General features: G+C 39.7%; 1 protein-coding gene across 6 annotated transcripts in view; it reads right to left on the bottom strand.

Moving 5' to 3' along the window:
* BCAR3 (BCAR3 adaptor protein, NSP family member) overlaps window positions 1-14,319 on the bottom strand; it is a 119,839-nt gene continuing 105,520 nt past the window's right edge. For 5 of the 6 annotated variants that reach the window (XM_013961345.2, XM_013961346.2, XM_067300910.1 and 2 more), the window contains 8 exons: window positions 13,792-14,234; window positions 12,581-12,681; window positions 10,080-10,720; window positions 6,829-6,944; window positions 5,786-5,957; window positions 2,360-2,471; window positions 1,174-1,386; window positions 1-347 (listed from right to left, as the gene is read on the bottom strand). In XM_013961345.2, the coding sequence (XP_013816799.1) occupies window positions 160-347; window positions 1,174-1,386; window positions 2,360-2,471; window positions 5,786-5,957; window positions 6,829-6,944; window positions 10,080-10,720; window positions 12,581-12,681; window positions 13,792-14,234 (1,986 nt within the window). In that variant the 3' untranslated portion in view covers window positions 1-159. The remainder of the gene's footprint in view (window positions 348-1,173; window positions 1,387-2,359; window positions 2,472-5,785; window positions 5,958-6,828; window positions 6,945-10,079; window positions 10,721-12,580; window positions 12,682-13,791; window positions 14,235-14,319) is intronic. The other variant, XM_067300912.1, reaches the window with a different exon arrangement.

The following is a 14,319-nucleotide window of genomic DNA, read 5'->3' as shown; positions in this document are numbered from 1 at the left end:
AAATAAATAATTTGTTTAGTAATCAGTAGTTTTAAAACAAGTGTGCATTGTGCAGTTAAAGTTCTAAACATCTTGTGAAATGCTAGAGGTTTGTGCAGTATCAAATTGCCTAAAGAAAAGCTACGGTTATTTCAAATTTAACATTTGGTTTGCAGAGTCTTAGATATTTAATTGTTCCACCTGCTTCACTGGAGGAGGTTCCAGTTTTCGGGAAAGTGCAGTTAAAATCTGGCTGAATTTTTCGTATCTTTCATTCTGATTAACTTGTGCTCCTTTGCTGCCCCAGAGCAATCTCATTTGAAATTCCGTCTTGAAGATCTCACTCATCTCTTCATCTGGCTGGAAACCTAATAAGCAAAAGAATCCCACAGTATCACCATTAAGCAGTTCTTTTACTTAGAGGAAAAAGCTTTTAAAATGTATTCTTTCCAAACAACATTAGCTTTAATATGCTAGGTTCATTTTGCACAATGGTTTAAAAACCTAGAAAAGCAGTGAAAATCCTTTCAATATGTTGTGTTCTTAGCAGCACTTAGATGGCTCCAGGGAACCTTAGGACAGGCTATCCTTTGCTTAATTCTAATTTAATTGTTTTGCATCATCATTACAGCCTGACATTAAATATCATCACTGATGTATACGTGCAGCCTGCAGAAATACTTAATTTTTTCTTCACTGGCAACTTTTTCATTGCAAGTTTAAAATATAAGGTTAACCTGTTATTTGCTTTTTGACTACAAATGGTTAAGATCTCAGTGTTGCATCTTGCCCTACAGTAAAGAATATTACTATGGTAAATAGAGTTTTATTTGCAAAGTCAGATTTTAAATTGTACAGAAGGCTGTAAGTTATCCCCAGTCCTTACTGTACTTTTAATTCAGTTGCTAAAAAGACAATGCAGGATATTAAGTCAAGACTTAATAGGTGTGTCAAACTGCTTCCTGGAAAACTAACTGTGATGAATAATCTGCTGTCTCTCTTTAAACAATACTGCTGTTGCCCCCAGAGTGAGTTTCCTGCAAGACATTTGCTGCTATTTCAGTTCATATGAAAGAGGAGAAGAACTTCTTGCTAACTTCTAACTTTTAGTGTCCCTTAAGTAAAAACCTTTCCTCAAATACAACCCACATATTCTGGCAATACACAGAAGTTTCTCCTGCTAGTGCTCCCTACCTTCCAGCATCTGATCTGCAGTCACCCTGTACATTTCCGCATTCTGTGCTATCTGCCGAGCGGTGGCCAAGTGCTTGAGCATTATTTCACAGCTTTGGTCAGTGCTTTCCCACAGGTCCATCCCTTCAAAAATGACAGCTTGTCGCTCCATCAAGGTAACGAGAGGCATCAGCAGTGGCACTGTTATATTGTTCTGTGGAGCACCAATGGTCTCTGGGATAGAGAGCAGCAAACCAACCATACTGTCAGAAATTCTAAAACCTGCTAATTTAAGAAGGTATTGTAACTAACTGCAGCATTCTCTTTCCAAGTCAGAAACTAATATTTGTCTTCCATCTTTCAAATTAGCATCTCACCTCAGTCATACCAACCCTACCAGTTTCCAGCAAGTTTGGGGGTGGTTGCAGCGGTGATGGGGCAGCCAAGATAAATGACAGTGTTGCAAACTGTATTTGCTACAGGAAAAGGCTCTGCTGAAATACTAGATAGTGGTATAGCAATAAAAAGCACCAAGAGTTAGGCTTTTAAACACATTTAAAATCTGTGTCATTGCCTTCAAAGCAACCTCCAACAATTTCTGTGGAGCTAAAAGTTTTCCTTCTCTCCCCTTTCCCTGAGTCAGAGAAGCATTCAGCTCTGTTATCTCCCCTCAGATCCCATTTGGAGAATACAGCTGCAAAGAATGATACAAGAGCAGCAGGAATTACTTGACTGGGTCATGCAAATGCAGGCAGCAGGGACACTTTATGTGATCAGAGGAATTACTGACCCATTCTTTGTATTTCAACATTTGTCCTCTGTTCCAATAGGCAAAGCAAAACCTGCCAGAAGTCACTTTCCTCCACCCTTTATAGGGAGAGGGAGATTTTTGTCCACTGGCTGTCTTTGAGGTGAGACGATGCAGAGTGGTTCCTGTCAGTCCCTGCTCCTCCAAGTTCTCCACAAAGAGGGAGGGAGGGTTGAACAGACAAAGAATGTTATATTCTGCATGGGTGCATGATGTTTCGCTGGCAGATGTTTCCTTCTATTCCCTTGTGTTAAACTGCATTACAGAAGTTCATGTAGTCACTTTTAACATATGATACACAGCTCTCAAAATAGCAGCTGCCTCCTCTCCCTACACAGACTCCTCAAGAGTTATAAGGGAGAGTTGTAAGGATAGACAGAAACCAGTGTCATTACTCACCTTGTCCTTCATGCAAAGCTTTGCTAAATGGCTTCAGCTGTTTTTCATACATAATGGCAGTCTGGGTGTAATGATGTCTTAGAGAAGTCCAGGTTTGTTCTAACCTAGTGACCTGTTCAAACAAAATAGAGGGATACCTGTTTTGACTCCATAGCAATTCACATGGAAAACACACTGCTACTGGCAAAATTTGAGTCAGTCTAAATTATTCAGTAGTACACTGCCTTTAGGTAAGATGTAACTACTACAAAGGCTTGAGTCCAACATTAGATTCAAAATTTTTTAAATAATACCACCTTTCTACCAGTGGTATCTTACAACACAATGTTCTGTTCCCAAGATATGATCCCCTGCAGTACAGGACCACTCCCAACCCAAGAAAAGAATTGGCTCACTCAAAACAAAAGCGTGCAGAATTTCCTCCTGCCAACTAACTGGTGCAGCACTCAGTTTGCATTATGGAAAACTTCGTCAAGCCCTTCAGAGCAAACCTGAAAGCATGGTTCCACCCCAGTGAACATGCAAGAAAAGACCAACAAATTAATTGGTAAGTCTCATCATTATCAATCCAGTAAAACAGATTCTCTCTGCATACCTAGGTGCTGTAGAATAAAAAACCCTCAAATTTCTAAGTATTTTTAGTTCAAAAGTTAAAGTATACTGTGAGGGAATTTTCATGCCTGACTGGAAAATTAACTACTTTTATTCAACTAATGTCTACTAATAAAATCTATATGGATGTGTCGGAAATCATCTAGTTGGCCCTTCCTTTGGCAGGAGGAGGAATCATCCCTGTATCAAGCCTGATAGCCATCATAGCTATCAAACCATTTGTGTACTTTTTCTAAAGGTCTCCAGAGATGGAGACTCCCACAGCTGCCTAGATAATCCAAGCAATTTATACCAGGGCTTCCCCTCCTGAAGTTTTTCCTGACACAAAACCTGAAGCTTCTTGTTTGCAATTTAAGCTTGCTAATTCTGATCCTACTCACTAGCGATACGCAGAACATTCTTTTGTAACTAGCTTCCATATTCTTGAAGGCTACTTCCTCAAACTTTCCATTTTTTTAAGCTAAATAATCTAATTTGCTCACTCTCTTTTCATTTTGCCCGTTTTCTAGATTCCCAATCACTTTGCGCTCAATGTCTTTGGTTAGTCCACATTTGACCTGTATCCAAAACTGGGCACTGTATTCAAATTGAGATCTCTTCATTGCTGGGTAGAGTAAAAGGATTCTTTTGCATGTGTAAAGGCAAGACCCCTGTTTAAATATCCACCGTTGGAGCAGTGGGGTTGCTATTTTTATATCTTTTCTGCTACCACCTATCATTTAGTAACTTATTATCTCTGATCCAGATTTAAGCAGATACATGCATAATTTGTCCAATCTAGGTCATTTTAATGAAAACATTCAACAGTCTTGGATGCAGAGATCTCTAATTTGATACATTCTTCCATTTAGATAGCTATGATCAACTTACTTTTCTGGGGGTCATAAGTGGTTAGAAAAATGTAAGTAAGTTTCAGCCAGATCATTTTTTCCCTTGTTTATGGAAACGCTGTATCTTGATTTCAGTAAGTTACGTTCTCAGATGACATCGCTGTTTCCTTCAGAAGGTTAGTTGCAGAACAGAGTTAAAGCAACTTGAAGAATTTGATCTCCATAAATACACTGTAGCTACTACACATTTCCAGGGCTTTACAAATAGTTCGGTACAGAACTTCTTTGGAAACTGAAGTTAGGCTGACTGCTCTTCTCTGCCTCAGAGCCCCCTTCTAATAGTTTCCCATTTCCTTTCTCAAGTCCCTGTATCTCATCTAATCCTGATGCACTCACAAAAGTAATTTGCAACAGTTGAAAGACTGTCAGCTCATCCTAAAATGCTGAAGTTTCCAGATGATGTGCGAAAACATCCACTTTCTATTCTTTTCTGATTCTAAGCTGAGAATCCTTCATACCATGTTAGTCATCCACACAGTTGAACTTTTTACTGAAAATTGATGTTTAAAAAAAAAATAAAAAAATCACAGCCAAACCTTTGATTTCCTCACTGGCATTTGCTGACAACTTTCTCTTAGACAGCAAAGACAATGTTTTCCTAAGTCTTACTCAGTAGAGTAGTTACAAGCTGATTTCTTATTAAATTGGTGCCTCTTTAGCAGCATCTATTTCATGCCATGAACTTTAGATTTTATCCCTCTACGTATTTAATATTTTAACACCCCCCTCCCTCCCCAAATCCTTAAGAATTTGAAGAAGTTTCTATTTCCTGTACTATTCCAACTTGGTTTAGAGGTTAGGGAAGAGCTCATGATTTAGCCAAGTTTGTCTCTTACTGCACTTTCTAGCCTTCCTCCAACTGAAAGAGTTTGCACTTAGGCCTTCACAGATTTGTTTCTCTGAGGAACTACCAAATCTTCTTGCTCTCTTAGGACTGAGATTTTAAACCTGTCAGATCCAAATACTGAAGTCAGACTTCTAGAAGTTCACTGTTTTTATTTTTGTTTTCTCTTGCTCCTGTCATTTCAAGATAATTTTCATCTAGTCTGCCTCTTACTGTTTGGAATCAAACCTAGAAAAGCCTTTCCTTCTCCTACTTCATTAAAAAAGAAGTCATACTATATTCTAAGAACTTGTCAGACTCGGCGCTCTGCTGTAATTTCCCTACATTCCCCAGCAGATGTCTACTTGATTACCATTACCCATCCCCACCAACAGGCATGTGTGGAAGAATCTGCCAGTTACATTAGAGGGCATCAAAGTAGGAAGGTCACTATAGAACTCATGGTCTTTTTTTCCTTTTATTGCTACCCGTAGACTTTCAGCAGGTTTAACTTCCTCTACACTTTCAGTCTCAAAACTCATGCATCCTTCCTGCACTTCTCCTTCCCACTAGAAATAACTACTCTTTCACAGTTTTTTTTTTTTTTTTTTTTTGTATTTTAGGATTGTTCAGTATTATTCCTCCTTAACAAAATGGTAGTTTGAAAGATTATCTGAACACAGCAGGAAAGTTCACAAACATTCCAGCAACATGCAAAAATGACATGCATCAAGACACCACATTGTCTGCAACTGTAAATACAGTTGCTTCCTGATACATTCCTTTTTTCTCATAGGATTAAGCCATTTCTTTTGCACCATTAACTTGCATTTCACATAATGAAGTCCTGTTTCAGAAAACAACAATTTTCCAGTATATTTGGCATCAACAAGAATTAGCCTGCTCTCATAGTTAGATGTGTTGTTAAGTTCACAGTGACTGAAAATAATCCTGATTGTCCTGTCTGTGGGGAAGTGAACTTTCTGTTGTGACTATCTCTTTAGTCTTGAGACAGTTACGTAAGGACCAGAATTAGTTTCAATAAAGCAAACCTATCAAACAACTCCAGGTTTTGGAACATAAAGAGAAAACAGTTTTTACCTGTGGCATTTCTAGTGCCTTCATAATGGCAGAAAACGCATACAAATCTCCCAGTGAGTCCTTCAGCTCCACTGCTACTTGGATGATCCTGTTTAATGTTGCAGCTCTATCCTCTAGATTTCCTGTGCAACCCAGGATATCCACAGCTATTCCTATTGCCATGGTATTGTGCCTAGAAGGGAGATAATTTATACTATTGGTTACCAATTATCAAAATGATAATACATTATGCTGTACATGTATTCAGAGAAGATCAGTTTGAAGGTATATTTCAGTATCTTGATTGTGCTCAGCAAACTGGATCACTGTTAACATCTTTGTATCAGGAGCAGTAATGCCAATATATGGAATATAGATATGTTGGTTTTGAGTTTATGGGCTAATAAATTTTAATCGATATTATTAATAGATACTACTACAGTGCAGCCAGACCTTCTGTGACACTTCATCTCAGGGAGGTATTACCTGGTCGATGCCCTGTAAGCATGGTAGAACAGTAGCTGCCGAGTCCACTTGGCAGCGAGCGTATGGAGCGTGACTGCCTTAACCAACCAAACCTGACAGTTAAGAGTTGCTTTTCTATTTTACTCCATACTGGAAGAGATCAGGAGCACATTAGCTGTCAGTTGCTATATGTTAGAGGGAGGTCTGTAGTACCTTATGACATGCTAGCTCACTGGCTTGAGCCGCTAAAGCTCTGAACCCAAAATTATGCTCATGGCATGAATGACTGAACACTCCTACTGGAAAACAGCTCAGAAAGGAGAGCTGACAATGTTTGGCAGCTTTAGGACCCTGCTTTCAGTACCATTATGCTCTCCCTATGTTTCCCTGTATTACATTCATGGAGTTCTCCTACAATCTTCAGGAATTTCCCTATGCAAATAGAAATGATACTTTATATATCACTGAGTTATCTTCTGTACACATGAATTCAGAAAAGCGTGCAGGAGAGCAGTCTTTGATGCTTTCATGTAGAACACAGAAGTGCTGTGATCTTCTGGCCATCTGCCCTAGAAATGCAGAGTAACAGGAACATTTACCTTTCAATCAGGTCAAGGCGCAGCTGATGTCCATAAGGCAACGTAATCAGTTCAAGACCAGAGTTCACTCCCATGACCCTCCTCATCTCTTCAGAAACTTCTAGTATCCTGGCCACCTGCCAAGTGCAAAAACTTGTGCATGAGTTTTGAAACTGACTTGTTTCAAAAAAACCACTAGCCCCACAGAAGTGCTCCAGGTTAGTGGAGAGCATATACATGCACAGTGCCTGACAGGATACAGTCATTTAAGAATAGCTTCATTAGCTTATGCCCATTCAGTACCTTACACAAAAGGATCAATAAAATATTTTTTGCAGAATGATTCAGATCTCCGAAAACATGAAAGTCATAACCAAAATGCTATCTTACATATGGACATCAGTCATTATAGGGGCTTTATCAAACTTATGTCCTGTATTTCCAGAAGGAGATGCATATACACAAAGCCGGAAATCTGAGTGCTCCCTCAGCCTGATGCTTGTCAAGATAGCAATGCTCTTTGGCCCTAAGCAAGTACAGATTTGTTTCACCTTCATCATTTCTAAAAAGAGGACATTGCTCAAAATGTTTCAGATTATGCCACATAGTTCTGATGAGGATTAATTAATAAAAGGACTTCAAAGAGAACACTCAAAGTCAATATGTAAAAACAGACATCCTCAGCAATTGGTCCTTGCTTTTTAAACATACAGTATTAGCTACTGGTTATACCAATCACTATTATCTGTGCTAACCACAAGCAAAACCACATTTATCTGATAATGTGAGATTATGTGCTGGTTTAAAACCTGTATGTTGATACACTTACAAACCAATCTGCCTGCTATTTCTGATACACCCGTCAGCAGGCTTCCTTGGTTATGAAAAGATGAAAGCAATCTGGGCCAAACAAGAAGTCTAATGGTTCAAAACCTAGCACTGTAGAGAAACCTGTTTCACTTCCAGATAAGCAGGAGTGATGTGAAGCCCCTGGAGATGCACTGATCACTCCTCCTTCTTCACGAAGATCCCTCTCAGGCATGCAAGACATTCGCTCCTTCATGTAATAATGGGTGTTTCACAAAAGAAAGTTTCTAGAGGACTTAGAAGCTTCACTGTTTAAAAGGAAGACTGAGATACTGATGCAACAAGAAGACCCAAGAACTTCAGCCTTATCACAGATCTCAGTACAGCACATCTACTCTGGCCCAGTTCACATGCCAATGTGCTTGTATCATGCAGTTCTTATCAGCGCAATAGTATGCAACAAGTTTCCAACAAATGACAGCTCTCAGCTCTTCTAGATGAAGATAAAATACAGATATTTCTCTACTTGTCACAGCTAGTTACTGTTCCTGCTCCAAAATCCAAACCCCTCGATCTTTAAAACACTCCAGCGCCTCTTAATTGTAGCAGCCCCCACATTTCCAGCAAGTCAGCTTCCTGGACCCTACTCTGAAGCTTACAGGATTTAAAATAAAGGGACAGTCACTGGAGCAGGACTTCAAACGCAGGGCTCCCCCTTCACAGGTGAGCCTCTTAGAGAGCTGCCCTCACACCTTCAATTAATATATTCTTCCCCTTCACAAAATGGAAATGTCAACAAGAGAAACTGAGTACCCCTTAGCCACAAAATTCTCAAAGCATGATGCTCAGAGCATCTAATCTTCAACTGATGGTGCAGGTGAAGAGTATAGTACTCCACAGTTCACAGCATTTGCTGAAAAGACTGAAGGAGAATCAAGTTTTAAAAGGTCAAATTGAAAGTGCAGGCATGAGAACTACCCACATTTTTTGCTACAACTCATGTCATACTCCCCCAAATATATAGATTATGCTTCATTTATTTTAACAAGCTAATTAAATACTATCTATCTATATAAACCCTGACTACTTCACTAAGGCATGCATAGCCTATGCCTTCAGTCAACATACCCCTTAGCAATACATTAAAAGACATTCTGGTTACTGTTACTAGGTTGAAGGAGGAAAATGTGCATTTTCAAAATAAAATGCTAGAGAATGCCACTACTATTCTTAGAGTCATAGTGAAGAAGCCACAGTCTGTCACTTTTGGAAAGAGCAAGCAGAAGTGGAGCTGCTGAGCACTTGTTCTGAGTCACCATATCTGCACGAAGGCTCACTCAGCAGCAGGCAATGCTGCTCCTGAGGAGGGAAGCAGTGTTTGCTAACCTGCTATCAGCAGGAACCCAGCAGCCAGCGTTCACACACACACTCATCCCACTTCAACAGTTCTGATGAACTGTTCCCCTCCCAGAGCTATGGTGTAAATCAGTACAGCAGCATTAGGAAAATGCTGCAGTCCGGTTTCTGCTGGAGCACCACCACTCCCACTTTATCTGGTCTGCAATGCAGTTCCCCAGTGAGTAGCTGGATGTGTCACTTCCCAAGCTGCTCTTAAAAAAAAAAAAAACAAAAAACAAAAACAAAACTAAACACACAAGGTTTGGCCCGCGGGGCTGCTTTGTGGCAGGTACAGCACTCGGGCATCCCAGCATAGATTTAACTGCAGTTGCATGTTTCTTTTATTACACAAAATCACCACCTCATAAGAGAGACTTTTCTCCTGCCTTTCCATATTTCTGTTCCAATAGCTGATCGACCAAGCTCTGCCAGTTGAACAAAGTCTACATTGCGAAAAATACTTCTTTGTGTTTTTACAGCTTTCTAAACAACTCCACTGGCAATACAGTCCTCTCGTAGGAGAGGACTGCAGAAGTCCTGATAACTGTTTTCCCACACTGCTCATCCCATCGTAAGACAAGATTAGAAGAGCTGTTAGTTTTGGAAGCTTACACGTATTAAGCGCCATTCAAACTCTTACATTATGCCCAACAGTATGGCAACTAGGTGCTGTCTACTGTTTGCCTGTGCAACCTGACTAGCTATTTTCTGTCGCCAATAGTTACTTCCACTATGGGTTTCAACACAGATACCTCTTCCTCCTATGGAGAAGAAAGGCTGAATCACAGCTATACAGCAACTGATAGGAGATCTAAAGTCAAGGCTGGTGGGAGAGACCTTTAGTCCAAAGTGTTTGTCAGCATTCTTCTTCTTCAAATTAAAAAAAAAATTAATCCCACCCCTGCAAGCAAGTCAGTGTATTTATTACACTAGCTGCAAATCTAATCATTAATCTTTTCAAATCAGTTCTTAAAAAAGTCTAAACCCACACAATGCAAACATTGCAACAACATGCAAAAAAAGTATTTCTTTTTACAATTATTTGCTTTTACAATTAATCTTTTTACCTTGCAGTCCATTCTAACAATATGTTGGGCAATAATCTTTGGATTGTTGTTGGTAAATAGCTCCTTAACCTTTTTTAACATTGATGTTTCCAATGGCTTGTTTTCAGGAGGAAGTAGTTTGGATTCAAAATCATTCGGTTTAAAACTAGACACTGTCTCAAGAACAGGTGCAAAAAATGGGCTGTCTTCTTCAGCCATCTCAGTTGAAGCTTCTAAGGGATCTGCAGAGCTCATAATAGGATCGTCCTCCAGGATCAAGTAGCTTGTTTCAGAGTTCCTGAATGAGTGTGTTCCCCTCTCCTTTAGTGTCAGATGTTCCACATAGCTGTTCTTCTGACATAAGGGTTGTTTTGTTGCTGCAGGATCTCTGGCAGGGCTTAGTTCACAATAGTGTCCTTCTGAACTGTGTGAGGCTGAAGGAGACTCTGGGGGCTTCAGCGAGGGCGCTTTGCTGGGCTTAGGTGGAGGCTTTGGACAGAGCTGACTGTCTGACCCTCTAAGAGCTTCCCCTATGTGTGATTCAGAGGCGACTTTCTGAACAACTGTGGGGCTCAGGGAAGGTTCACTGCCTGTTCTAAATGCAGGAGAGCTTGGACAGGAGTTTGCATCTGCTTCAGGTAGTTGAGAAGGATGTCTTGAACCTGTGGAGGAAAACAGAAAGAAAAAAAAAATCATTTTCACAATATGATAATTTAGAAGGTAAAAACATATATAATTCCTGATGCCTAACTCAGGGCTCATTTTCTTAACAATATTTCCCAAGGGAAATATTATCAGATCATGTCAATTATTCACCATCAAAAATGTATTTGAAATAAATATTTTCAGGAATGAGCTAGCCAGAAAATTCCATTCACTTACTGATCCTCCCAAAGTCCCAAATACACAGAACAGCTGCACTATAATGTTATCCTGTGGTAACACTGACAATAACTCTAGTCCCTGCTGCATACATAGCTGTAATGTCAGAGCTGGATAGTCTCCATGGCTTGCAATAAGAGGTTTCTTTGTAACCTGATCTACCCTACAAAAACAGAAACTTCCAGCTGCACCACATAAGAGATGAGTCATTTCTGAGAATGATAAGTTTGAGATGAAAGAAAAGCTTCCCAAAAGTCAAGCCTGAACATGTAGTGAGGTATGGAAAGAATGAATTTTAGGGATGCTAATCTTGTTTTGCTAAATAGTAGCCGATTCAAAGAGCTGGGTAAAAACATCCACATACTTCTGTGTTAAGTATTTATGCCTCATCCTGTACTTATTGCACATGCAAACCTATCGACATCAACTACAGGACTGAACTGTATATCAGACATTCCCAGATCAGAGTTCTCAGGGCACTTGCTCGTATTCACAGCAAGTCGGCCAGTTGTATCACATGGGCTTGGCTGCTTGTTTCCAGCTGGCTCTCAATTCACGCAGCAGATAACAAAATTAGCAGATCACAGCCTGTCTCCAGTGATACAGTCTTATGACACCAGAACCTGTTCTGAGGATCCCAGCACAAAACACACAGCAGTATTTTTCAGGTTAGCTGTTACAGCAGCAAAAGAAATGTTTTTGCAGCCATGGTTTGGAATAAGATAATTGATTCAATTACAGATAGACAGAATTTGTTTTATGAATGCCTCTGTCCATTCCACTGCTAAATATAGGAGTGCACCTTTTCTATCAAGATACAGCCTCATTATATAAATATTTAACATCTTTTTATCTCAAAAAGTCTTTCTACAATGGGCGTTATAAATTTTAGCAGCTGTAGTATCATTGCAAGTTTCCTTACAAAGTATGTTGGTATGGAAACAATGTGCCTCTGAGAAAGAAAAAGCCAAAATCAATAGCTGAACAAGTGCTGGTACACCTTGTATCACTTGCATAAAAGCAATGACAGTGATGGTGGTGCTCTGGAAAACAGCAAGAATCACACGGTAACAAGGGTGTTGAAGGGAAAGAAGCAAGGGCAAAAATAAAAAAAGGGGAAAAAAAAAAAGAGAGCGAAGGAGGAACAGAATAGAATATGAAGCCATGGCACTACTTTTGTGTTGATGGATAACACCACAGTACCACATCTGCATACTTTACATGAGAAAATGCAGTTAACAAGAAGTTTCCATGAAGTTCACCTCTTCTACCTAAGAGACTTCTGTTAGAACAACAGGAGAGAAACAAGTCAGTTCTTATAAGCCACAAGTGAGGAAAGGCAACATTGTCAGAAAGGATATTAATTCATGCCAATTGTGGGTATCATTTTTGTGGTGTGGAAGCCTGCTGAGTTGTGTGCTAAGATACCGAACTGGCTGGTGCATTGTAAATAAAGAACCTGTTCCAATGATTATAGTTGAAGTGCAATGCTTATACTAATTCAGCTTACACTGGCTGTTAAACAGCAGCCGTATGCACAGTACTCAAAACACTCAACAGTCTAACTTTGGTCTGAAGCGTAACAGATAATCGGGACACACACAGCTTCTAAATCTTAGAAGTTTAATTACAAAACATACCTATTGGCAGATAGCTCTCCGACTGGTGCGCTTTTAGGGGGAATCTTTTCTCCAGGACATGATTCAAACTAGCTGGCTGGCTACCACTTTTTTCTTTGTTTCTAGGGTAGATAAAAAGAAAAAAATCACTCAAATCCAACAACTCTTAACATACATACTTAATCACCAGAACATATCATAATCAGGGCAAGGATCATTAGCACTGCAGTTTGGCAGCTTATAAGATTAAAAGCTACTTCCTGCTGGTATGGCAGCAATGAAAGGGGATTTCATGTGTGTGAACCTCCAGCATTCATCAGGATGTTTCTCTGAATGCTGAGACTTTTTAATAGAACATTCGATCTGGGCACTGAAGAGAAATTAGGATCCATTATCTTAATCAAGGAGCCAGGTTTACTAGAATACCTTATTCTTTACCCAGTGCTTGGTGTTTTTATTGCAGAAATGAAATATGGGAAGAAAGACTTCTCAGGAGCAGCAGCAGCAAGATTTCATTTTAATCCTTCAGTATATATTAGGATTGTAATTATTTGCTAAGCCAATGAAGAACAAATTGCACCACAGTTATGCTTCCGGAGTCTTAAATTTGCTCTCACTCTGGATTTCGACTGAATTATCCCTTTACCCTCCCTGGTTTCCATCAACCAGCAAATGGAGAAGGAGAGCCAAAGGCAACACCATCTTTAAGCAACTAATCCCTACAAAACTGCATATGGGCATCTTGTTTTTCCAAAGATATTTTCAGAATCTGATTATTTCACTCATTTACCAGACTGCTAGCATTTTGTGCTTCGCTAGGCTAATAACATATTTAAATGGCATTCAGGAAGCATTATTTTGTCGCTGTTGTAATGCAATAGCAGGGCTAAGTGCCTTCCTGTAAACTTGACGCATGCTCTGGATCACGTGATGAGTGAAGACTATGTGCAGCCTTGCCACTCCCATCATGGCTTCACCCATCCCATCTATTTTAACTCCTTAATGTAGTTTAAGTCTTCTAAAATCAAATCCAGCAACCACAAAGTAGTTAGCATGTTCTCAACAACCTCAAGAAGTTTCAAAATCAGGCCATAAGAAATTCTTTGCTAAAAATTAGCACACCTGAAGCCTAATCCTTCCACATAAAATCAGCATGAAAACTCACATCACCTTTAACAGGAGCAGACAGTGTTACCCGATTTCCCTTTAGAAGGACAGCAAAATTAAAGTACCTCAAAAGATTTCCTCTGGGTAAGCTCTGCTCCTGGGATTGCATGCTGGATATGCCAAGACTCAGCCTTTTTGCAGTCTCTGTTTTTCCTTCAGGGATACTTGGTTCTTTTTGTCGGACTGGAGATACACCATACTTTTCTTCTAGACATCTGAGAGGCACAGTCCTGTTGATAGGCTGAAAAATAATTGCTCCACTCTGCTTTGATATTGGTGTGCGATTCCCAACATAGTATCTAACTAAGCCAGGGATGCTGTCGAAACTTTCAAGTTCAAACTGATACTGAACACGGCAGTAGGCTTCATTGAGTCTTAGAACTGTTCTGTTGATTTTAAAATGCTGAGAGATATTTTTCCACTGACAGGTAAGAACAAAGTTCCCAGGACTGGAGAGAGAATCCCTAATCAGAAAATCTCCATCTCTCTGAACCAGGCTTTCTGCCACCTTTTTAGGGAAAAAAAACAATATGAAAAATACTTTCAGGATCAGAAAGCAAGTAGTTAACCCCCTAGCAATAAAATACTCTTAA

The sequence above is a fragment of the Apteryx mantelli genome, chromosome 8 (assembly GCF_036417845.1).
Source record: "Apteryx mantelli isolate bAptMan1 chromosome 8, bAptMan1.hap1, whole genome shotgun sequence".
Classification (NCBI taxonomy): domain Eukaryota; kingdom Metazoa; phylum Chordata; class Aves; order Apterygiformes; family Apterygidae; genus Apteryx; species Apteryx mantelli.
This window is presented reverse-complemented; position numbering and strand designations above follow the sequence as displayed.